General features: G+C 41.6%; 2 protein-coding genes across 3 annotated transcripts; both read left to right on the top strand.

Moving 5' to 3' along the window:
- Positions 1–4644: 4644 nt before the first annotated feature.
- On the top strand, positions 4645–13068 carry LOC109877307 (galectin-3-binding protein A). The gene is made up of 6 exons (XM_031813788.1): positions 4645–5046; positions 6433–6535; positions 7660–7869; positions 10574–10705; positions 11138–11426; positions 11719–13068. Exons 2-6 carry the CDS (start codon positions 6454–6456, stop codon positions 12797–12799), a joined length of 1794 nt encoding a protein of 597 aa, XP_031669648.1. The 5' UTR covers positions 4645–5046; positions 6433–6453; the 3' UTR covers positions 12800–13068.
- A 3394-nt stretch (positions 13069–16462) lies between these two features.
- Positions 16463–20085, top strand: LOC109877308 (metalloproteinase inhibitor 2-like). 2 transcript variants are annotated; one of them, XM_031813823.1, is made up of 6 exons: positions 16478–16536; positions 16662–16718; positions 17902–17972; positions 18724–18817; positions 19401–19525; positions 19666–20085. In XM_031813823.1, the coding sequence occupies exons 2-6, from the start codon at positions 16676–16678 to the stop codon at positions 19798–19800; spliced, it is 468 nt and encodes a 155-aa protein (XP_031669683.1). In that variant the 5' UTR covers positions 16478–16536; positions 16662–16675; the 3' UTR covers positions 19801–20085. The 2 variants fall into 2 exon arrangements, with proteins under 2 accessions (XP_031669682.1, XP_031669683.1); XM_031813822.1 differs by having other exon boundaries at positions 16463–16718.
- The last annotated feature ends 5067 nt before the right edge of the window (positions 20086–25152 follow it).

Raw genomic sequence — 25152 nt, 5'->3', positions numbered from 1 at the left:
TCAGGCTACCTAAGTATGGTTCCCAATCAGAGACAATGACTAACACCTGCCTCTGATTGAGAACCATATCAGGCCAGACATGGAAATAGACAAACAAGACATCCAACATAGAATGCCCACTCAGATCACACCCTGACCAACCAAAACATAGAAACATACAAAGCAAACTATGGTCAGGGTGTGACAAGAACTGGATTTGTGGTCCAGAATTTAGTTTGAGGGCCCTAGGGGGTAGAGGGTTGATTTGGGATCCAGAGTTGAGTTTGAGGGCTCTAGTGGGTAGAGGGTTGATTTGGGATCCAGAGTTGAGTTTGAGGGCTCTCGGGGGTAGAGGGTTGATTTGGGATCCAGAGTTGAGTTTGAGGGCTCTAGGGGGTAGAAGGTTGATTTGGGATCCAGAGTTGGTGGCTTACTTATTGTTTCCACTGCCTCCTGGTGGCAAACACATGTAAGGACACACCAGGGTCATATTCATTAGATGCAAGCCATGGTAAAACGTTTCAAAATGTTGTGCAACAGAAAATGAAAAGGTTGATTTTTTATTGTGCAAGTTCAGATGATACCTCAATATTTCACAGAATTTTTGTCCGTTTTCTTCCATTTTGTGACTAGTGAATATGACGCAGGTGGTCCCTCCCTGTTTCAATACATTTTCTTCCATTTGGTGCCTAATGAACATGACCATTGTTTGATTTGTACCCTCTCCATATGTCCATCAAGTAACAGCAGATGAGTGGAGGCTGCTGAGGGGAGGACAGCTCATAACAATCACCCGTCTTCAACCCAATTGAGATGGTTTTGGATGAGTTTGACCGCAGAGTGAAGGAACAGCCACTCCTTCAAGACTATTGGAAAAGCATTCCTCATAAAGCTGGTTGAGAGAATGCCAAGAGTGTGCAAAGCTGCCATCAAGGAAAAGGTTGTCTGTCTTGAAGAATCTCAAATTTAAAATAGATTTAGATTTGTTTAACATTTTTTTGGTTACTGCATGATTCCGTATGTGTTCTGTCATAGTTGTGATGTCTTCACTATTATTCTACAATGTAGAAAATAGTAAAAAATAAAGAAAAACCCTTGAGGAGATGTGTCCAAACTGTTGACTGGTAGTGTAGATAGAGGACTTTCTGCCTGTGCCATTACAGCTCCTTTGACAGCATGGGCAGCGCCATTGAAGCTATCTCCATTTTAAAGTCTACACAAAAATCACCATTCCTTAGCAAAGTATCCAATAAATATCTAATGTGAAATACCTGCATTAAGTAAGTCAACTGTGTCATACAGTCTACAATGCTATTTCCACTCCATACATTGTATTGATAAGGAATCCTAGCACATTTAGTTGATATCCTGTACTTAAAGTAAATGGGGCTCCTACCCTGTCTGGACACCAAGTTCGGCATTCTTTACCAGCTGTATTGAAGATCCCAACTCCCTCCGGCGAGCAGAAGACATTCTTAGACCCAACCAAGGCCAAACAATACATTGTTGTGCACCTACATCCAACGGTGGACAGGCGACATAATACTAACTAGCCATTGTGGGCTCATACTGTGACCCTGCACAAGCCGTGCTGACGCGGCCAAGGACCAACTAAGGAATTCATATCTTGATTAGAAACGTGCCTCCACCCTGATGACAAAAAAAGACAATTATTCATCCATTAACTTAAAGTTATGAACAACGATGGTATGTAACGGGTGACATGTTCTCACAAGGACAATATAGTTTGAATAGTATTTTATTTACAGTACATGCCACAATGAGCTTTTACCAACTAACTGCGGCTGTACAGCCACGTAATAATTAGCCTAGTCGCTACCTAAGGCTAGCCACTGAGCTTTCTTTCCTTAATAGGACACCCTACTAACATACTGTGAGCATGTTTAATACATACAAGGGTATACTCCCAAGGACCATGTGTATTTTTCTTTACTATTTGACTGGTTGGTCCGCCCTGGTGCTTGGTGGCGGATGGGTTTGCAGGTTGTATAGCCGAGCGAACAGTGCAGCTCTGCAGGACAGGTATTAATTCCCAAGCTTGTGCCAGTCAATTTTCGGTGTTCTGGCGTGTTAGGATGTTCAACAGAGGGTTATATTTACACAAATGTTGAATTTTACTGGGTTTGTTTTCCTATTTACTTATTTAATTAAATGTTTTTTTGAGTATGTGTGTGTGTGTGTGTGTGTGTGTGTGTGTGTGTGTGTGTGTGTGTGTGTGTGTGTGTGTGTGTGTGTGTGTGTGTGTATGTATGAACAGTTGAAGTCAGAAGTTTACATACACCTTTAGCCAAATACATTTAAACCCAGTTTTTCACAATTCCTGACATTAATCCTAGTACAAATTCCCTGTCTTAGGTTAGTTAGGACCACCACTTTATTTTAAGAATGTGAAATGTCAGAATAATCGTAAAGAGAATGATTTATTTCAGCTTTTATTTCTTTCGTCACATTCCCAGTGGGTCAGAAGTTTATACATACACTCAATTAGTATTTGGTAGCTTTGCCTTTAAATTGTTTAACTCGGATCAAACGTTTCGGGTAGCCTTCCACAAGCTTCCCACAATAAGTTGGGTGAATTTTGGCCCATTCCTCCATGACGGAGCTGGTGTAACTGAATCAGGTTTCTAGGTCTCCTTGCTCGCACACACTTTTTAATTTCTGCCCAAAATTTGCTATAGGATTGAGGTCAGGGCTCTGTGATGGCCACTCCAATACCTTGACTTTGTTGTCCTTAAGCCATTTTGCCACAACTTTGGAAGTATGCTTGGGGTCAATGTCCATTTGGAAGACCCAAGCTTTAACTTTCTGACTGATGTCTTGAGATGTTGCTTCAATATATCCACATAATTTTACCTACTCATGATGCCATCTACTTTGGGAAGTGCACCAGTCCCTCCTGCAGCAAATCACCCCCACAACATGATGCTGCCACCCCCGTGCTTCACGGTTGGGATGGTGTTCTTCGGCTTGCAAGCCTCCCTCTTTTTACTCCAAACGTAACGATGGTCATTATGGCCAAATTGTTTCAACAGACCAGAGGACATTTCTCCAAAAAGTATGATCTTTGTCCCCATGTGCAGTTTCAAACCGTAGTCTGGCTTTTTTTATGGCAGTTTTGGAGCAGTGGCATCTTCCTTGCTGAGAGACCTTCAAGGTTATGTCGATATAGCACTCATTTTACTGTGGAATTAGATACTTTTGTACCTGTTTCCTCCAGCATCTTCACAAGGTCCTTTGCTGTTCTTCTGGGATTGATTTGCACTTTTCGCACCAAAGTACGTTCATCTCTAGGAGACAGAACGCGTCTCATTCCTGAGTGGTTTGACGGCCATGGTGTTTATACTTGCTTACTATTGTTTGTACAGATAAACGTGGTACCTTCAGGCGTTTGGAAATTGCTCCGAAGGATGAACCAGACTTGTGGAGGTCTACTTTTTTTTCTGAGGTCTTGGCTGATTTATTTTGATTTTCCCATGATGTCAAGCAAAGAGGCACTGAGTTTGAAAGTAGGCCTTGAAATATATCCACCTCCAATTGATATAATTTTAACATTGCACAATCTGTGGAATTGCTGGAAATGTGTTATAAAATTGCAACATTTTCTCTCTGACCCATGGCAAAATGTGTAGAACTGAAAAAAACTTGCTTTAAAGCTGCAATATGTAATTTTTGGGGCGAACCAATAAAATTAGCATAGAAATGTGTTATACATCTGTCATTCTCATTGAATGCAAGTTTAAGAGGCAGTAGATCTGCAATATGTCACTTTTTGGGCGACCTGACAAAATTCATATAGAAATGTTTTACAGATACGTAATTCTAAATGAACGGAAGTTTAAGAGGAGGTAGATCTGCTCTATGTGCGTTATTTCTATGCTTTAGTTTTTGCGGCTTTTACTTTCGAAAATACACTATTTTTTCTTATGGAAGAAAATTCACAGCGGTTTAGATGGTAAAATGATTTTCTACTCAATTGTTGGAGCAATTTAATTCCTATATGTTCATTAACCAATTCAATTTTAAGAAAGCAAAACACTTTGTCCGTTTCTAAGAATTTGTAAGTTTCTTATTTGCATAAAATAGACAAAGATCAGTCTCAATATTAATCAATAGCATTTATTCCTGAGAGCTCTGGTCGTAATGCCATGTAGATTGGTTCATATACCTCACATTTCGTCATAAATGTCCCTCCTCCTATCAGATACAATGGCAATATAGTTCACAAGCCTTCTCACATTGTCTGCCACCTGTTAAACAATCTACGACAAGCCCAAGGTCCCTCCCCTCCCTGGGTAGAGACAGAATGTCCAGTAAGGAACACAGTATTCCAGCAGGTCTGACGATAGCTCCATTCGTTTCTAACAAGGAACAGAAAGTCCTTGTTCTAATTCTTGACTAAAACTACACACCTTATATTCAGTATTATGATTAAAATAAGGTTCATACAGTAACAGAGTAGTATTCTGTTTAGTTATAATTCTAAGCTAAACGTATACATAATTTAGTCATTATTCATAAAAATCCCATAACAACAATACGCGCTTATTTTGTCACATGTTATGACTTGTTCACTCACACAACCTGTGCAACCAGTCCCTTTGTGATCAGGTTAACGTTTATTGTCATGAATCTTGCCCTCAAGGCAGAACTGAGCGATTTGCGCTAGATGTCCCTGCTGCAAAGTCCAAAGAGTTTGGCTATATCTAAAAATGAATGGGAAAAAAGTGCTTTAAGTTTCGGCATTAAGTTTAGCAGTGAGGTTAAGGTTAGGTTTAAGGTTAGGGTTAGGTTTCAAATCTTTATTTTATGACTTTATGATTATTTTATGATTATGACTTTTATGCCCAGCTGCCTCCAGGGCAAGATTCATGACAAGAAATGCTAACCAGACCCCCTTTGATTTCACAGGAAATGAAACAGAGAATCCATTAGCAGAAGTGCAGTTTTCATTACATTAGCAACTACTTCCACCCCTGTGGCTATATAAGCTGTATAATTTCATAAGGGTTGTTAAAGAACCACGACGCACACAGCAAGACACAAGAGGTAAGAGATTTGAGAATCAGAATGTCATCTCTGGAAAAGCCTAATTAACTATTGTCCTCAGTGATTTAATCACGATACTGTTTGATTGTAATAGATATATTTGATTGTCTCTTGTACACATACATTTACTTTATGTATAGAAAATGGACTGCGTTAAAAATCAACTGAATGTGATATGATTTCTTATCAATACAATGCATGGAGTGGAATAGCACAGTGCATTGTAGACTGTATGACTCAGTTGTCTTATTGGACGCAGGTATTTGACATGAAGCAGTAGATTTTTAGCAGATACAGCACTACATGTATTTGTGTAGAATACAATTATGCTACTTTAGTACAAAAAAATGTAATGTAATTGTAATTCAGCTAAATGTATTGTATCAGCTAAAACTCAGCTAAACATGTATTGCATCAGCTAAAACTAATAATGGTGGTTGTTATTGTTGGGGAAGATGGTATAATATATAACGCTAACTTTAGACATTAAAGCTTTATGCCAATGGTGTTGCTCATGGACGTTGTGAGGTGGGCATATTTCACCATGAAACACTGAGAATCTCACTGCGGATAACAGTGGGAGGCCGTTCCTTCTCTTGCTAGAACAAAAGCGATACCTACCGTGCCGAACCGGTAGCGACGAACCTGACGTTTCTACTTGTCGAATCGCAATGATTGTCAGTCAGTGTCAAAACAACTTTTGCAAATCTCGTCAGTGTCAGACAACTTGACTTGGAGCCAATCAGAGAGTACGAACCCCTAGGTGAGAGGACCAACAGAAGTGACAACAGGAAAAGGAGGGCATTTTCTCCGTACATCCACGGTTAAATTTCATGAACCAGTCACACTTCATATACAGTGCTGTGAAAAAGCATTCTCTACTTTTGCATATATTTTTTTTATCATCTTCAACTATAACCCAATATTAAATAAAGGGAAACTGAGTGAACAAGTAACCAAATAATGACATACTTATTTTATTTATTTAATAAATAAGAGCAATGCCCCTGTGTGGAAAAATAATAACTGGTTGTGCCACCTTTACCTGCAATGACTCCAACCAAACGCTTCCTGTACTTTTTGATCTCTCACATTGCTGTGGAGGAATTTTGGCACCTCTTTCCATGCAGAATTTATGTTTTATTTATTTAACCTTTCTTTAACTAGGCAAGTCAGTTTTTAAGAACAAATTCTTATTTACAATGATGGCCTACACCGGCCAAACCCCGACGTCGCTGGGCCAATTGTGCGCTGCCCTATGGGACTCCCAATCACAGCAGGTTGGGATCCAGCCAGGGATCGAACACTGCGATGCAGTGGCTTAGACCGCTGAGCCACTCAGGATGCCAAATGTTCCTATTGTTCTATTGCTTGTCTGTTTGTCAGTTTCCAAGCTGGTTGGTGAAAATGCAGAGTTGTGGAATCACTCTGTGGCTGCTGTTGCTTCTCCATGTCCCTGGACTGGACTCTGCAACATGGAATCTATTCGGTGAGTCCCATTTAGCCTGGTTTGTACTGTGTTGTCAACTCCTACTGTCATTGTCATGCCAAAGGCCATGGTCATACAACACAAACAGACAGATCTGGGACCAGGGTAAGTTCAGTTGGACAATGAAATCTGATATTCTCCTATCACTTCATCACAATTAAGTCATGTTAGTTTGAGAATGTCAATGACCTGATGTTTTTATTCACTTTTCAATGAATCAGGCATCTGCCATTCAAGTAGTGTACTCCTCAAATTCCTGTCACAATTACTGCAACACACGTTTGTTTTTGAATGACATTGTTAGTAGGACAATGACCTGATGTTTTTACAGTATACTTTACAAGGAATCAGGAATAGTGTAGGGGTTGGGTCCCAAAGACCCTCCCCATTATTGATTAAGTGGACCTTAAGATTCCTATGTTTTGCTGCAGGCCTTATACTAGATACTGTTGCTATGTGTCTAAAAACTCTGTGCAAAAGCATCTATATTAGTCTTTGTGGTTAAGCCCTGGCTGTTGTGAGAGTGTGCTTGCAGGCTGGGTCTGAGCCAGACCGAAACTAGATAAAGAGAAGTAACCACTGTCTGGTTTTGACATTTTGATCTAATGTGACAGTGGACAATTCTAATCAATTCAGAGAAGCTACTGTACTAGGTCGCCTTATAAGGTAACCTCAGCTTATTGATACACACATACATTGATGTAGGTGATCATACCACTAGGGAGTGATCACATGAATAAAATCAGCTGCGCCCTTAAGTGGGGTGCAGAACTTACTCTCAAACATGCGTGCCTGTGTTTTCATTGTCAACTTCTGTCTGCAATTGCATTAAATAAAGGTTTGATTGATTTACTTAAAGAAGATATTGTCTGACTGCTGAATTCACCACTAAGCCAAAGATTGACAAGGGACAAGGAACCTACCCCGAGACAATAGGCCAATCATGTAGTGTTCTCCTCAAGTTCCTGTTTGCAAAACACAAACAAGTTGGTTAATGCTTTGTACTGCCGCCTAATAGAAATGTAAGCAAACAGCAAAGTTGCATAAATCCATTGTCAGTTGAAGCTCATCAGTCCAATTTTTAAACTGACTAACTTAAATCCTCACCCTCTCTGTGCTCACAGGTAAGTCCTCGACAGAGCCCACACAGGAGGGCGAGGTGAGGCTGGTGGGGGGTAAGCATGACTCAGAGGGTCGAGTGGAGGTGTACCACGAGGGGAAATGGGGGACCATCTGTGACGATGGCTGGGACCTGGCCGAGGCTCAGGTGGTGTGCCGTCAGCTGAAGTTCCCTGGCGTTGTATCTGCTGTCACTGGAGGGACTTATGGAGAGGGTGAGTATCTTACAAGGGTCATGTTCATTAGGCACCAAATGGAAGAAAATGGACTGAAACAGGGAGAGAATACCTGGGTCGTATTCACTAAGCACAACATGGAAGAAAATGGACTGAAACAGGGAGAGAATACCTGGGGCGTATTCACTAGGCACAACATGGAAGAATAAAACAGTGCAACACAGAGTCAAATGGGTAGGCACTATCAGATCTTGTGCAATAAGGAACACTCATTTTCAAATCAAATCACATTTTATTGGTGACATACATATTATTAGCAGATGTTATTGCGGGTGTAGCGAAATGCTTGTGCTTCTAGCTCCGACATTTCAGTAATATTTAAGTAATTACACAACATATACCCAAGACACACAAATGTAAGTAGGAATGAATTAAGACTATATACATAAGGACAAGCGGAACGGACGAAAATACAGTAGAATAGTATAGAAAAACGTATATACATATGAGATGAGTAATGCCAGATATGTAAACATTACTAAACTGACTAGTGTTCCGTTCCTTAACGTTGTCAATGATTTCTAGTCTATGGCTATAGGCAGCAGCCTCTAATGTGCTAGTGATGGCTGTTTAACAGTCTGATGGCCATGAGATAGAAGTTGTTTTTCAGTCTCTCGGTCCCAGCTTTGATGCACCTGTACTGACCTCACCTTCTGGATGATAGGGCTGTGATCAGGCAGTGGTTCGGGTGGTTGATGTCCTTAATGGTCTTTTTGGCCTTCCTGTGACATGGGGTTCTGTAGGTGTCCTGGAGGGCGGGTAGTTTGTCCCCGGTAATTCGTTGGGCAGACCACACCACCCCCTGGAGAGCCTACAGCATCCGATGCAGTTACGAACCAGGCGGTGATACAGCCCGACAGGAAGCTTTCAATTGTGCATCTGTAAAAATATGTGAGGGTTTTAGGTGACAAGCCAAATTTCTTCAGCCTCCTGAGGTTAAAGAGGCTCTGTTGCACCTTCTTCACCACACTGTCTGTGTGGGTGGTCCATTTCAGTTTGCCAGTGATGTGTACACCAAGAAACTTGAAGTTTTCCACCTTTTCCACTGCTGTCCTGTCGATGTAGATAGGGAGGTGCACCCTCTGCTGTTTCTTGAAGTCAACAATCATCTCCTTTGTTTTGTTGACATTGAGTGAGAGGTTGTTTTCCAGGCACCACACTCCCAGAGCCCTCACCTCCTCCCTGTAGGCTTTCTCGTCATCGTTGGTAATCAAGCGTTCTACTGTGTCATCTGCAAATTTGATGATTGAGTTGGAGGCATGCTTGGCCCACGCAGTCATGGGTGAACAGGGAGTACAGGGTGGACTAAGCATGCACCCTTGTGGGGCCCCAGTGATGAGGATCAGTGGAGTGGAGGTGATGTTTCCTACCTTCACCACCTTGGGGCAGCCCGTCACTTTTCTGCGTTTACTTTTCTGCTCTTCTGCACACCAATATCTCTACCTGTACATGACCATCTGATCTTTTATCACTCCAGTGTTAATCTGCAAAATTGTAATTATTTGCCTACCTCCTCATGCCTTTTGCACACATTGTATATAGACCCCCCCCTTTGTTTTCTACTGTGTTATTGACTTGTTAATTGTTTACTCCATGTGTAACTCTTTGTTGTATGCTCACACTGCTATGCTTTATCTTGGCCAGGTCGCAGTTGCAAATGAGAACTTGTTCTCAACTAGCCTACCTGGTTAAATAAAGGTGAAATAAATAAAAAAAATAAATAAAAAAATAAAAATAAAAAAAAGAAGTCCAGGACCCAGTTGCACAAGGTGGGGTTCAGACCCAGGGCCTCAAGCTTAATGTTGAGCTTGGAGGGTACTATGGTGTTGAATATAGTCAATAAACATCATTCTTACATAGCTATTCCTCTTGTCCAGATGGGATAGGGCAGTGTGCAAAGTGATGGCGATTGCATCGTGTGTGGATCTATTGGGGAAGTAAGCAAATTTTAAGTGGGTTTAGGGTGGCAGATAAGGTAGAGGTGATATGATCCTTGACTAATCTCTCAAAGCACTTCATGATGACAGAGGTGAGTGGTACAGGGCGATGGTCATTAAGATCAGTTACCTTTGCCTTCTTGGGTACAGGAACAATGGTGACCAACTTGAAGCATGTGGGGACAGCAGACTGGGATAGGGAGAGATTGAATATGCCCGTAAACGCACCAGCCAGCTGGTCTGCACATGCTCTGAGGACACAGCCAGGGATGCCGTCTGGACCGGCAGCCTTGCGAGGGTTAACACGTTTAAATGTTTTACTCACATTGGCCACGGAGAAGGTGAGCCCACAGTCCTTCATGTTCTGTCAGCACAAGAATTTGAAACCTTTTGCTACAGTTTGTCTGATGAATATGACTCATTACATGACTTTGCCACCAGGACGCAGTGGAAAAAAACAAATATTAGTAGCATTGTCAATAACTCTGAATCCCAAATCAAACCTCAGCAACCCCCTAGCCCCTAGAGACTTTTGTAAAAGTATGAGAGGATTGAATAAGCGTTAGCAATATGACGACAAGGAATTTGGGATTCTTGGAGCGAACAAGTTCAAATAGGTAGTGATTTGTGTGAATGGCAGGCAGCACCAGAAGAAAGAGTCAACTAACTTACTTTAATACACCACAACATAATATTTTTCTTATTTCTGCACATGATTTTGCTTGCTCCTCTGTTTTGTATCCAAGGGTCGGGTTCAATCTGGTTGGATGATATGGACTGCAAAGGAACCGAGAAGTCCCTGTCCAGCTGTTCTTTCAAGGGCTGGGCGTTGACCGACTGTTCCCACAAGGAGGACGCAGGGGTCGTTTGTGCGAGAGGTACATTACTACACTGTGGGTGAATCTCAATAGTGTTTCCCCTGATTCCTTGGCTCCTCTCTTCTCGTCTCCTTCTGAAAAGTCTCCACGCCTCCGTGGGAAAACATCAGAGAGAAGTGAGGAGAGCATTGGTGGATTCGATCCCCTGATTCCCTCTGATGTTTTTAGGTGATTTGAGAGGATGCAAGGAATTGAATAAAATACATTTCAGATTCACTCTGTGTGTCTGCAGCCCCTGTCTGACCAAAAGTTATGGAAGAAACAGACATTTTAACCCATAACAACTACACAAGGTTATTTTCCTGGTTAAATAAAGGGATGAATGAAAACATGTTGTTAAACTTCACTGAAACTAAAAGACACACTATCAGCCCTACATATTCCTACTCATCATGTACAGTCCTAATCACGTGTATTCCTCATACTGTACAGGCACAGATTTGACCAGTGACACAGCACATTTCCTGGACCACAGTCTGGGCCTGTCAGATGACCTGGGCGAGCTGTTTGACCGTGGGGATGACTGTGACTTCCTCATCACAATCCAGAGCCCCACAGGAAACAGAGATGGGGAGGGAAAGTTGGAAGTGGAGGAGAGGAACATCTGCACCCACAAACTGATCCTCTCTCTCTACCCACACTTCAACATCACAAACGGGTCCAGTAACCTCTCCCTGGAGATGAGTCAAGCCTGCAGCCCCTGTGTCACCAGCTTGATCAGGTACTAGTCTATGACCCTTAACAGGTGCTATTTAGATACACTTTATGTTTATTGGTTAAATACATACACAAGAATCCAAATGTGTCAGATGATTTTAGACCTCAAAAGTACTCTGTCGAGATGAATCCACGTCTCCTTGCATCAATTGTGTAGATCCAGGGTGCCTTACTTAAAGCACAGTTTTTCTCTAGGTCCAACACCACTTGCTGAAGTTCCTTTTTAGCTATGGTATCTCCTAAACATGTTTGAATACAAGTTAATTTATTTAAATGTCCTTGCTCTGGTTCTCTAGGTACCTTTACACCCGCAAGATCGACGTGACCATTTCCTCTGCCCAGTGCCTCCACAAGCTGGCCTCAAAGTTTGGGGTGAAACGGCTGATGCAGGACACCGGCAGGCTCTTCACCGTACTCCTCCCTGAGGACCCCTCCTTCTACACCCAGGTCTCACTGTACCAGTACTCCGTCCAGACTGGGGACCTGCTGCTTCAGGAGAACTGCCTCCAGTACCTGGCCTGGAACTGCGAGGCTCTGATCAATTCCCCGGCCTGGAGTGACCTCTCCACAGACTTCCTGATGGCCCTCTTGGCGCGGTCTGACCTCGTGGTACCGGACGAGGGGCTCCTCCTGCAAGCTCTGGAGAGTTGGATCATAGAGAAGGGTGACTTGACCGGCACCGAGAGCCAGGCGGCCCTGTTAGGCCACATCCGCTTCCCGATGATCCCTGCCGAGAAGCTCTACGATCTGCAGTTCACCTCAGAGCTCTACAGGAGCCACGAGAAGCTCTATCGTGTCAGCATGCTCAGAGGCTTCCAGTTCAACGCCTTGTCGTTCGACACTCTGAGGAAGCACAAAAGCAGTGAGAGTGAAGAAGAGCATGATTACCATCCCAGGATCTACACTGCTGAGCCATGGAGCGTCACCATCAACTCAACCAACAAAGCGCCACCACGCCAAGCTATGCAATATGATTACAACAGGCGCTACAATAACTACCAACCTTATTACCCCACGCCAGAATATGCTAAGTCATTCACAACACCAAACCACAATAGTGTGATTTACCAGACCAAGGAAACCAACCCCATCAGTTGGTCAGCAAGAGTCTTTAAGAACCAACGAGAATGTTCCAGGTGTATTTCCTTCCCCACTGCCAGTCTCTCTCTCCAAAGCAGCCTCAGACAAAACCAGACCAACAGTGTTCACTTCAGCAACCGACTGCTCCTAACATGTGAGGGCAGGTATGTCTTTCACGTCCAGGACTTCAAGAACGACATGGCCCAGATCCCTACTAACAGCAGTCTGGCCCTGTCCTACCCCTGTCCTGAAGGCCAGTATGACTTTCGCTTTGTGGTGAGACCAGAATACATCTGATAGCACTGCCTGGCACAGATGCAACAATGCTCCTAACACGCATCCATAAATCTAATAATGATGTCCCATTGCCAATCAATTGCTAATTTCTTTTATGCAAGAGTTTGAAATGATGGTAATGTGGTTTTAGAAATATGTGACTGATTTGATCATAACCCTTTGTTGATTTGCTGAAAGCATATCAACATGTAGCACTGCTCTTACTTAAGTATTAATCAAAAACTATAACATCTCTGCTTGCACTTGAATAAAGGCATTTGAACATGCAGGGATGTGGATTATGTTTTTTCCCCCAAATGGCGGCTAGTTCTTCCCATAGAAATAGCTAGAGGTCTCGTGTGCCCAAAAGCCTGTTTTGCCATGGCTAACGCCATTGAAGACTGTCACCATTTTGAAGTTGTCTACTGGGTGGGACTTCATATGGGTTAAGGAAGGATCACATAATTCCAATCGAGTCATCACGAGGGATCATCCAATGAATTATAGTTCTGAGCAAAAATGTCCATAACTGCAGGCGGTAGTAAATCTCCAACCTTGCCTTTATACCTGTTCACTGCATGTGGCAGGATGCACCCTTTCAGTTTGTTTGCCAAATAGTGATAGTTGAAGAAGAAAACTGACTACTTCAAAATGGAGATGGCCTCAATGGTGCTGCCCGTGCTCTCACAGACGCCATAATAGGACAGATTCAAAGATCTGATGTCTATCTAGGTCTACTGTGTTTCTCTGTATAGTACTTACCCTTCTCTAAAAGCCCACATGAACCATGTCTATCTAGGTCTACTGTGTTTCTCTGTATAGTACTTACCCTCCTCTAAAAGCCCTCATGAACCATGTCTATCTAGGTCTACTGTGTTTCTCTGTATAGTACTTACCCTCCTCTAAAAGGCCTCATGAACCATGTCTATCTAGGTTGACTGTGTTTCTCTGTATAGTACTTACCCTCCTCTAAAAGCCCTCATGAACCATGTCTATTATTCCTCCACTAGATGGGGTCATTCCTTCAATCATATTCAGTTGTAAATGCTCCTTGTGGAGGCTGAATTGGGTTAACAGAATCCCCTCCTCTCGACCGGGACAAAGTGAGGTGAAAAGTTCATTCTAACTTACTAACACACTCCCAGGTAATTTTGACCCCTCAACATTATCGATCACCACTGAGCTGACAGTTCTAATTAACAGAAAACCTAGGAATGCACTCACTGTTTTATCTAAAAACCCCAGAACTAAGTTTCTGTAGGTTCAACGCTAGGTTAACGACCTTATGTGTTTACACAGTCCCCAACCCATTTGTTTCTTCCTAGTTGGAATGGAGTTCATTAACTTTAATTAATCCTTGTCAGTGTCACACAATCCCTTCTTATGAACTCATATTGTTAATCAGATATAATATTACAGAGTATAAGTTTACTTTAGTTACAATTCTATTTAAAATGGGGATATTGTTTATTCATTTATTCATAATAATGCCAACAGATATAGTACTAAAACACTTGAGTGTCTCTCTTTATCCTAGGTCCTGGCAGAGTTGTGCAGACTCAGGACAACTGAGCTTTGAAGGAATACGCAGATTTAAAGAGGAGTCCGTAATTTGCTTTCTAATGATCATGATCTTTCCCTCAAAGAAGTTCATTCATTTATTACTGCTGAAGTGAAAGCCATCCTCTCTTGGGGAATGCTGCTTTTTAGTTAGCTTTGCGACATTATCAAAAATAATTTTCGGATTGTTGTTATTTTCCTCAATTAAGTTGGAAAAATAGGATGATCGAGCAACACGAGGTCTCTAATGAGGTCTCTAACTGTTTCTGACCATTCAGTGTTCTCAGGGTGTGTCCTGTGTCATAATACTTCAATGTACATGTAGTCCCTGTCCACAGGAGAAGTGTGAAGACTGATGAAATGTGAATCAACTAAATTAATGTTACTGTGTGAATTCCATTGTCATGTTTGGATTGTTTCAAGATTTCACTGCATCTCTGAGCTAAGGTTAACTCAATAATTTAATGTTAGGACATTAGCTCCTTGTCCCTCAGCCTCTTAATGATTGCAAAATGGTAAACACACGTGCATCTCATAGTATTCCGAATGGTGACGCAAGGCTTGCAACCTTGGCAATACCCAATGGATACGATAATGGGCCCATAGTGTTCACATGATAATGGAGTCAGGTGGTATATCATAGTAGGGTCATAGAACCCTCATTTTGTCATCTTCAGACAAATGTAATTTTCCCCATTCTTCAAAACTTTTTCACTATGTTTTGGTAGTGACACATTGTTTGGGGTGGTAAGGAATTCAGGTAAACATTTCAAACATGCAGTAAGTGTTTAAAAAATATGCTGTATATACCTACCTGACCTATATTGGTTGACGTGTGCTGAACGTTTGGGGGAAAAATAGGACACAAATTACATATTTTTTTCAAACCCCAATGTGCACTACTTCTGTAGAGTGATCCATATACTGTTCACCTGTAATTACCAGTTACAGGTGCATTAACAGTCTAGCCTATGTCATCACTATTTGTTGATTTGATTGTTGGATGAAAGAAGGCAAAGGCAATGGTGTAAAGTAACTACGTAAAAAATATGTTCAAGTAGCCTACTACTTTAGTATATTAATACTTTTACTCAAGTAGTATTTTACTGGGTTACTTTCCCTTTTACTTGAGTCATTTTACTCAATGACAATTGGGTAAACTACTTTTCCCACCTCTGGGCCTAGGTAGCCTAGCCAACCGAAGTTATATAATAATATATCATATCAACCGAAGTTGATCACATTTTCTCTTAAGACAAATAAAGTGGCTTATGCTATAAATACATAATGTTTGTTTCCCCTGGCCAGATGGGACAGGGTGTATAGAGGCCTACAGTTGATCAGACTGATACAGCATGTCAGATCACTAACGTTGAGGTGTAGGCTGCTACAACATTGTTACCACCACTTTGTTTCCCCTGGCCAGATGGGACAGGGTGTATAGAGGCCTACAGTTGATCAGACTGATACAGCATGTCAGATCACTAACGTTGAGGTGTAGGCTGCTACATTGTTACCACCACTTTGTTTCCCCTGGCCAGATGGGACAGGGTGTATAGAGGCCTACAGTTGATCAGACTGATACAGCATGTCAGATCACTAACGTTGAGGTGTAGGCTGCTACAACATTGCTGTAAAGAGTTTTTGCCTGTGTCTGATGGGAGTAAGTTATTTTCCTGTCCCATGCCTGACCTGCACGACCTGTGATTTGGTGGTGTGGCATTTTTTTTCTCCTGATGGTACCCAGTTGAAAATCCGGAACCTAGTTGTAGCAGAGATTTAAGGGTTACCCCATTGCCTGGGTCAAGTGAACTGACCAGTTGGGCAAGTTGAGCCTGCTTTAAAGTTGCCCCAGGTGATAAAAATAAATAAATGAAAACAACAAAGCTATAAGGAATTCCAGTAGGTGTAGCTTAACATTTATATTTCTGGTTCATCCCCATTGTTTAAGTGAAATGCAGACAATTTATGCCATTCATGTCAGCAAATTGAGCCTGCTCTGTGGTTGTCCAATAAACAGGTGATTGTGGTTAAGGATGAATAGAGTGATCAGCCTATCACTGGCTTGGTTCTACCTGCGGGGAGGAGCTCACAGCCTGCAATAAAAGCCGGCTGATTCCATGTAGTACGTATAAGTTTTGGATGTTTTCGCGTAGTAATAACCTGAACTGGCGTTGGGGTAAACGGTAGCATTTAACGTAATATTGTTTTTCTTCTATAGAGTGGACAGTAATATACTTAGTTTCTAAAATGACTTGGTCCGTAAGCAGTTGTTTCATTACTCTGGTCGTTCTGTTCCTCTGGCGGGTCGATGAAATCACAGAAGCTTGCACTTGCATGACTGTACATCCTCAACAGGCTTTTTGCAATGCAGACGTCGGTAAGGCAATTAAGACATTTCTGACTTCTGTAGTTTCTCTTCACATGTTGGTAGGCTGCCTACTACACCGTGTCAATGCGCATCATGCAACAATGTTATGCATTTTCTGTCGCAATTATTTTCAGGACATTATCATTAGGCCTGTATTTACATCTTCTCGAAAGTATTTACATTTAGGTCGGTAACAATATGGGCTACACCTGGGTGTATTCATTACGGAAACCTTTGCCACTTAAGAACGAAGTGAAACGGTAAGGGACCTACCTGAATTTTTACAACCTTCTCGTTTGTGTGTCTGTCTGGTGTAAACGGTTCTGTTGCAAAACGTTTTGTAACAATCTGCTTGACGGTTACACCCGCGGGGATGACACTACTCTGATCCGTGAGGACTGGAGTTTCCCATCCTTGCTCTAGACCAAAAGATGACTGACTTGTTAAACGAAATGTTCATCATGATATTATCCAACACCTCACATACTTGACATTTTAAAGAATTCATCAGAATAAGTTAGGGCTATATGGCAAATGGGACTACTCTACATTTCTAAGCTATTATGTCACTCTTCTGTAAGCTGTACTTACTAAAACAGCGCCAAAACCTGAATATCTCGCAGATAGGGTTGTTAATTCTATAAATTAGTTGTCATAATTATTTTGACATGTGCTGATAGCTGTGTTACCAACTACGTGAGTATAGGAACCTCGTATAAAATAGGCTAGTCACTGTAAAACATCAATATGGTATTGTGATTTTAAGTGTATTGGCACCTTTCGTTCTACTTCAACCACTGATGCAGTATGGTAAGACAGGATGGTTGTGGGTGTTAGACAGCACTACATCATGAGCAGCTACTTGACCTTTTAGAGAAATGTACCTTGACTCAATTACTGTTTGTTAGTAAAGGGGTGTGATGACATGCAACACTCTTCCCTGGAGATAGTTCCTGTTGAGTTTACGGAAAAGGGAAGACTTTATTTGTGGTATATTCTCTAAAATGATTGAGTGATGACTTTGCTGTTGAGGGAGCAAGCTCTGTTGATAGAGCATGGTGCTAAAGCCTGACATCTTGGGTCTGTAATAGAATCTGTTCTCTCAGATCACTTAACACCCTGAAACTGATGTCTGACTATTGTACCAGAAATTGATTATTTCAGTAGTTAAACCATGTCTCTTATTTTGTAGTGATCAGGGCACAGGTGGTTGGCGTGAAAGCTGTATCTGGTAACACCAACTATGATGTCAAACAGATCGAGGTATGTTCAGCCTTTTTATTAAGTGGTTGTTCCTTCCTGCACTGAAACATTGAAGCCCCCTGAACCCCAGTCTGACAGCTGGTCCCAATTTGGACCCAACCCTTAAATGATTGAAGATCTGGATGGGTATAAGCAGTGTAATTGTGGAGCTTCCACCATTAATAAAAAGGGGTTATTTATAGAAATGAGTCATGCCTTTAGCACTGAGCAAGAGGCCTGTTTCAGTCAACCCTCCTACCAGTCCTAGACAATGGTGACATCATCTATATGAATTCAGATGCCACTTCATTAAAGCAGTTTATCATAGTGCACTGCTCTTTATTATGGGCGACAGGTCTAGTACTCAACGCTACATTCTCAACTAGGAAGTTGGTCCTGTTTGTCACGTAGGTTGACGCATTGCAATATTTTAATGTATTAATCCCTTTACGAAACCTCACTAAAAGCATTACTAACCTTTAGACATGAGTTACCACACCTGGGATTCGGTCTTTACTCCGTTAGGTAAATATATTATGTTTTTGTGCCTTGTTGTAAAACTGTCTGCTGCATCTAGGGCAATTCAAAGTGTTGAGGACCTTATTACTGAATGTTTGTTTATGACTGCTTCTGTTCTGCTTGTATTTTGATGTGTAATTCAGGGCTCTTCTGTAAAAGAGACCAGTGAGGTTAAGTTGTCCCTACATGCCATATAGAACAAACTATATATGTAGATGTTTGACGGATCCTTTCTCTTCTTGTAATTGGCTAGATGTTCAAAGGTCCTAACCAGGATATCCACGTCATCTCCACTGGAGGCCCGTGTCGCGCGTTTCTGGGAATCAACAAGGAGTATCTCTTCACAGGTGCGGTCCTCACTAGGTTACCTAAGTTCCATTGCCAGCACTGGTTAGAAATGCTTACAGCCTCATGACCTACTATTGACTTCATCTTGTATAAGAAAACAAGTGTGTTAGAAATTACGTTCTCTACACTTACAATTACTTACAAATAACTAATGCATTATTTATGAATAGCTCCGTGCTGCATCGGTACTTTTTCAGGTTGCAGTTTCCCCCAGGAACAGATCTTTTTTAATTTTATTTCACCTTTATTTAACCAGGTAGGCTAGTTGAGAACAAGTTCTCATTTGCAACTGCGACCTGGCCAAGATAAAGCATAGCAGTGTGAACAGACAACAAAGAGTTACACATGGAGTAAACAATTAACAAGTCAATAACACAGTAGAAATAAGTCTATATACATTGTGTGCAAAAGGCACGAGGAGGTAGGGGAATAATTACAATTTTGCAGATTAACACTTGAGTGATATATGATCTAAGCTCATCTCCCATAATTCTAACCATATGTGGAAAGAAACTAATCCAAGTAGAGTGTTGAAGGCCAGCTTTACCCTACACCACATATTGATGTCTCCTTTGTCTGCAGGCAGGCTGAATACTGATGGAACAGTGCATGTAATGATGTGTGACTTCATTCAGCCCTGGGGTGCTTTGAGTAACACACAAATGAGGAGCTTGACTCTGCGCTACCAAAGCGGCTGTGATTGCAAGGTTTGTTAATATTACTATATGTTGTATATTTACACAGCAGACTTAGCACTCTGGTCACCATTGGCAAATGCAAGAGCTACACTATTTGGGTAATTATCAGTCAGTAATCTTGGTCTTTCTCTCCCTTCTCTGATCCACAGATCATCCGCTGCACTTCCCTTCCCTGTCCGATCAGCACCTCTCATGAGTGCCTGTGGATGGACATTGGCGAAAGCGGACCCTGGGACAATAACATTGCCTGTATCAAGGGGGTTGATGGGTCCTGTGCCTGGTAGAAGGGGGTGGCACCGCCCAAGTAGATTCTGGATATTGATGACCCCTAAACTCTACAGGCCATCTACTCACAGAAAAAAGCTACAAACTCAAATAATTAAGATTTAATGATTCTAGGAAGTAGTTTCTAACAATTACAAGACCTATATTGATTTGTCAAGTTGTGTTGTCAGAGGACAGGTTGCAGGAAATGGTCAATGTGAAAGAGGGCAACAATCTTATGAAAATGTCACTTGTTGTAAAAGTACAAAAAAAATGAACTACAAATAAAGCGCTTCAAGTACTCATTTCTTGTGCCATTAATTTGCTTGTTTCTAAACTGGAACCAAAGGCATTACTGAACATGGTCCTGGAATAGTTTGTCTAAACCAGGGCTTCAGCTTTAATGTCATTGACCAAATGAAACTACTGTTTCTTCCTTGCTTTGTGATTTATTCAGCTGTTTTCAAGTACTAGTCAGCACTAGCAACTGCATTTTCTGACTTGCTAACTGGTAGTACAGTGCATTTGGGGAAAGTATTCCGGCCACATGTAAAGTTACAGCCTTATTCTAAAATTGCTTAAATACAAGTTTCTCCTCAGTCTACACAACCCATAATGGCAAAGCAAAAAAGGGTCAGATTATATTGAACTAATATCTTGTTTTCAGACAGTTTGCTTTGAGAAACATTTGCTTGGGTGCATCCTGTCTTGGATCATGATTCTACAACTTCACTGGAGTCCACCTACGGTAAATTCAATTAATTTGGAAAGGCACCTAAAGTCCCACCGTTGACTGCGCAATTAAACAAGCCATGAGGTTGGAATTGTCCAAGCTCAAAGGATTGAGGCACAGCTGTGGGGAAGGTTATCAAGTCAGAAGTTTCCTAATTCCGACAAGCACGTGAACGTGGCACTAGACAGTACTCTGATCTTGTATATATTATTTAGGGTTAGGAGACTGTCAGCTGGAATAAATAGTGTTGAGGTCCTTTACACACCAAATATTGGGAAATAAAAATCCTGAAAGTTGACATTTAATTCATTAAATATTGGAAGATGACGTGTACAATAGGTAAATGAGAAAGTTGTTTGGATAAGGGAATTGTAAATATAAATGACACATCTTTAAGGTCTATTTTGCCTTATGATTGCTCCAGAGCAATTTGAAATCAGTAATAAGGCAGCAATTCCACTGTGGCCGCGAACCCTGGTGCTGTCGTTGTTGTTCCCTCGCTGCCTCCGCCTGCTTCCATGGCAGGCTTCTGTCTCCTGCCATAATCTCGTCCCACGTCCAGGATGTCCTCCACTCCTGGCTTTCCTCCTGGGCACGCTGCTTGGTCCGTTGTTTTTGGGATCTTCTGTCGCGATCGTTATAAGGAGAGGACCAAGATGCAGAGTGGTATGTTTCCATCCTTTTTATTTGGAAGAGAAACTCAAAGGAAAAAACAATAAAGAGAAAGAAACTCAACGTGAAGCTCAGAGTAGTGCTCACAGGCAACTATACCTAGACAAGATCCCACAAAGCACAATGGGGAAATGGCTGCCTAAACATGATACCCAATCAGAGACAACGATAAACAGCTGGGAACCATACCAGGCCAACATTGATCATCAATCACCTAGATAACCCACCCTAGTCACTGTCACGTCCCAACCAATATAGAGAATTAACAGCCCTCTATGGTCAGGGCGTGACAGTTGACTTACTGAAATTCAGTAGACGTGTCTCTCATAGGTTTGCTGGATCAGGTATCTTCCCCCGGGCACCTCTCAGTAAAAGTCTGGTCTGGGCGGGTCCAGGTCGTCTTTGGTCAGACAGGAATCTCCCTCACGCTGTCACACGGAATACGCCACCAGTGTTCCCTCACAGACCTTCACTGACGCCAAGATTGTGCAGGAAATTGAAGTGACACCTGAAGTCAATTTGAAATGAATCACTCTTTATTATCACAGCCAGAGAGGTTCACAAACTCAATCCAAGCTTGATGAAAACTAAGGCATTCCCTTTCAAACAAGTCATATAAGCATGATTGACATTATTCATTATCTCTTGTTAACATTGCTTCCTGCATGTGACTGACTGATACCTCACGATGATTCTTCTATCAAAGCTAGGACCTTGAAACCAAGATGCTCCTTTAGGGAAGGTAAGGGCCAGCCATACTGCTCTGTTCTGGGCCAACTGTAATTTGCCTATGTCCTTCTTTGTGGTACATGAGCATATCACTGGGCAGTAGTCCAGGTGTGATAAAACTAGGGCCTGTAGGATGTGTTTTGTTGATGTGATATCAAGAAAGCAGAGCACCCCTTTATCAAGGTCAGACCTCTCCCCATCTAGCTACTGTTGCATCAATATGTTTTGACCATTTCAGATTTCAATCTATGGTTACATCAAGCAGTTTAGACTCCTCAACTTGCTCAATTACCACATTATTCATGACAAGATTTAGATGAGGTTTAGGGTTTTAGATGAGGTTTCAGGGTTTTAGATGAGGTTCAGGTATTTAGATGAGGTTTCAGGGATTTTGTTGAGGTTTAGGGTTTAGGGTTTTAGATGACACTCTCTCACACACACACTAAGATTGTAGTATTGTACATTTTATATTGTAAATGTGTAATATTAGAGTAATAACGTAGTAATTTATTGTATGATGTATTGGTTTATTTATGATGTACGGTGTTGTTTTGTTGTGATGTAATTGTTTTGTTCCTGTTTGGATCCCAGGAAGAAGAGCTGCTAAATACTCTAAATACTAAATACTTTTGCCGAGCGTCAGACACTCCTATTCATTTCAAGTCAAATCAAATGTCATTTGTCACATGAGCTGAATACAACGAGGATCAACTTTACCGTGAAATGCTTGATTACGAGCCCTTCCCAACAAAACAGAGTAAAACAATTATCATGAAAATAGTAACACAAAAGGAATAAAATACACAAGAATGGAGCTATATACAGGGGTACTAGTACCAGATCAATGTGGAGCTATATACAGGGGTACTAGTACCAGATCAATGTGGAGCTATATACAGGGGTACTAGTACCAGATCAATGTGGAGCTATATACAGGGGTACTAGTACCAGATCAATGTGGAGCTATATACAGGGGTACTAGTACCAGATCAATGTGGAGCTATATACAGGGGTACTAGTACCAGATCAATGTGGAGCTATATACAGGGGTACTAGTACCAGATCAATGTGGAGCTATATACAGGGGTACTAGTACCATATCAATGTGGAGCTATATACAGGGGTACTAGTACCAGATCAATGTGGAGCTATATACAGTGGTACTACTACCAGATCAATGTGGAGCTATATACAGGGGTACTACTACCAGATCAATGTGGAGCTATATACAGGGGTACTAGTACCAGATCAATGTGGAGCTATATACAGTGGTACTACTACCAGATCAATGTGGAGCTATATACAGGGGTACTACTACCAGAACAATGTGGAGCTATATACAGGGGTACTAGTACCAGATCAATGTGGAGCTATATACAGTGGTACTACTACCAGATCAATGTGGAGCTATATACAGGGGTACTACTATCAGAACAATGTGGAGCTATATACAGGGGTACTAGTACCAGATCAATGTGGAGCTATATACAGTGGTACTACTACCAGATCAATGTGGAGCTATATACAGGGGTACTACTACCAGATCAATGTGGAGCTATATACAGTGGTACTACTACCAGATCAATGTGGAGCTATATACAGGGGTACTAGTACCAGATCAATGTGGAGCTATATACAGGGGTACTAGTACCAGATCAATGTGGAGCTATATACAGGGGTACTAGTACCAGATCAATGTGGAGCTATATACAGGGGTACTACTACCAGATCAATGTGGAGCTATATACAGGGGTACTAGTACCAGATCAATGTGGAGCTATATACAGGGGTACTAGTACCAGATCAATGTGGAGCTATATACAGGGGTACTAGTACCAGATCAATGTGGAGCTATATACAGTGGTACTACTACCAGATCAATGTGGAGCTATATACAGGGGTACTACTACCAGATCAATGTGGAGCTATATACAGGGGTACTAGTACCAGATCAATGTGGAGCTATATACAGTGGTACTACTACCAGATCAATGTGGAGCTATATACAGGGGTACTACTACCAGAACAATGTGGAGCTATATACAGGGGTACTAGTACCAGATCAATGTGGAGCTATATACAGTGGTACTACTACCAGATCAATGTGGAGCTATATACAGGGGTACTACTACCAGAACAATGTGGAGCTATATACAGGGGTACTAGTACCAGATCAATGTGGAGCTATATACAGGGGTACTAGTACCAGATCAATGTGGAGCTATATACAGGGGTACTAGTACCAGATCAATGTGGAGCTATATACAGTGGTACTACTACCAGATCAATGTGGAGCTATATACAGGGGTACTACTACCAGATCAATGTGGAGCTATATACAGGGGTACTAGTACCAGATCAATGTGGAGCTATATACAGGGGTACTAGTACCAGATCAATGTGGAGCTATATACAGGGGTACTACTACCAGATCAATGTGGAGCTATATACAGGGGTACTAGTACCAGATCAATGTGGAGCTATATACAGGGGTACTAGTACCAGATCAATGTGGAGCTATATACAGGGGTACTAGTACCAGATCAATGTGGAGCTATATACAGGGGTACTAGTACCAGATCAATGTGGAGCTATATACAGGGTTACTAGTACCAGATCAATGTGGAGCTATATACAGGGGTACTAGTACCAGAACAATGTGCAGAGGTACGGGTTATTTATGTACATAGTCATAGTACACAGGGTAATGTGACGAGGCATCAGGATAGATAATAATAAGGTATTTGAGGTAGATATGTACATGAAGACAGGGTAATGTGACAAGGCATCAGGATAGATAATAATAAGGTATTTGAGGTAGATATGAACATGAAGACAGGGTAATGTGACTAGGCATCAGGATAGATAATAATAAGGTATTTGAGGTAGATATGAACATGAAGACAGGGTAATGTGACTAGGCATCAGGATAGATAATAATAAGGTATTTGAGGTAGATATGAACATGAAGGCAGGGTAATGTGACTAGGCATCAGGATAGATAATAATAAGGTATTTAAGGTAGATATGTACATGAAGACAGGGTAATTTGACAAGGCATCAGGATAGATAATAATAAGGTATTTAAGGTAGATATGTACATGAAGACAGGGTAATGTGACTAGGCATCAGGATAGATAATAATAAGGTATTTAAGGTAGATATGTACATGAAGACAGGGTAATGTGACAAGGCATCAGGATAGATAATAATAAGGTATTTAAGGTAGATATGTACA

Source organism: Oncorhynchus kisutch, unplaced genomic scaffold, assembly GCF_002021735.2.
Source record: "Oncorhynchus kisutch isolate 150728-3 unplaced genomic scaffold, Okis_V2 Okis06b-Okis10b_hom, whole genome shotgun sequence".
Taxonomy (NCBI): domain Eukaryota; kingdom Metazoa; phylum Chordata; class Actinopteri; order Salmoniformes; family Salmonidae; genus Oncorhynchus; species Oncorhynchus kisutch.
This window is presented reverse-complemented; position numbering and strand designations above follow the sequence as displayed.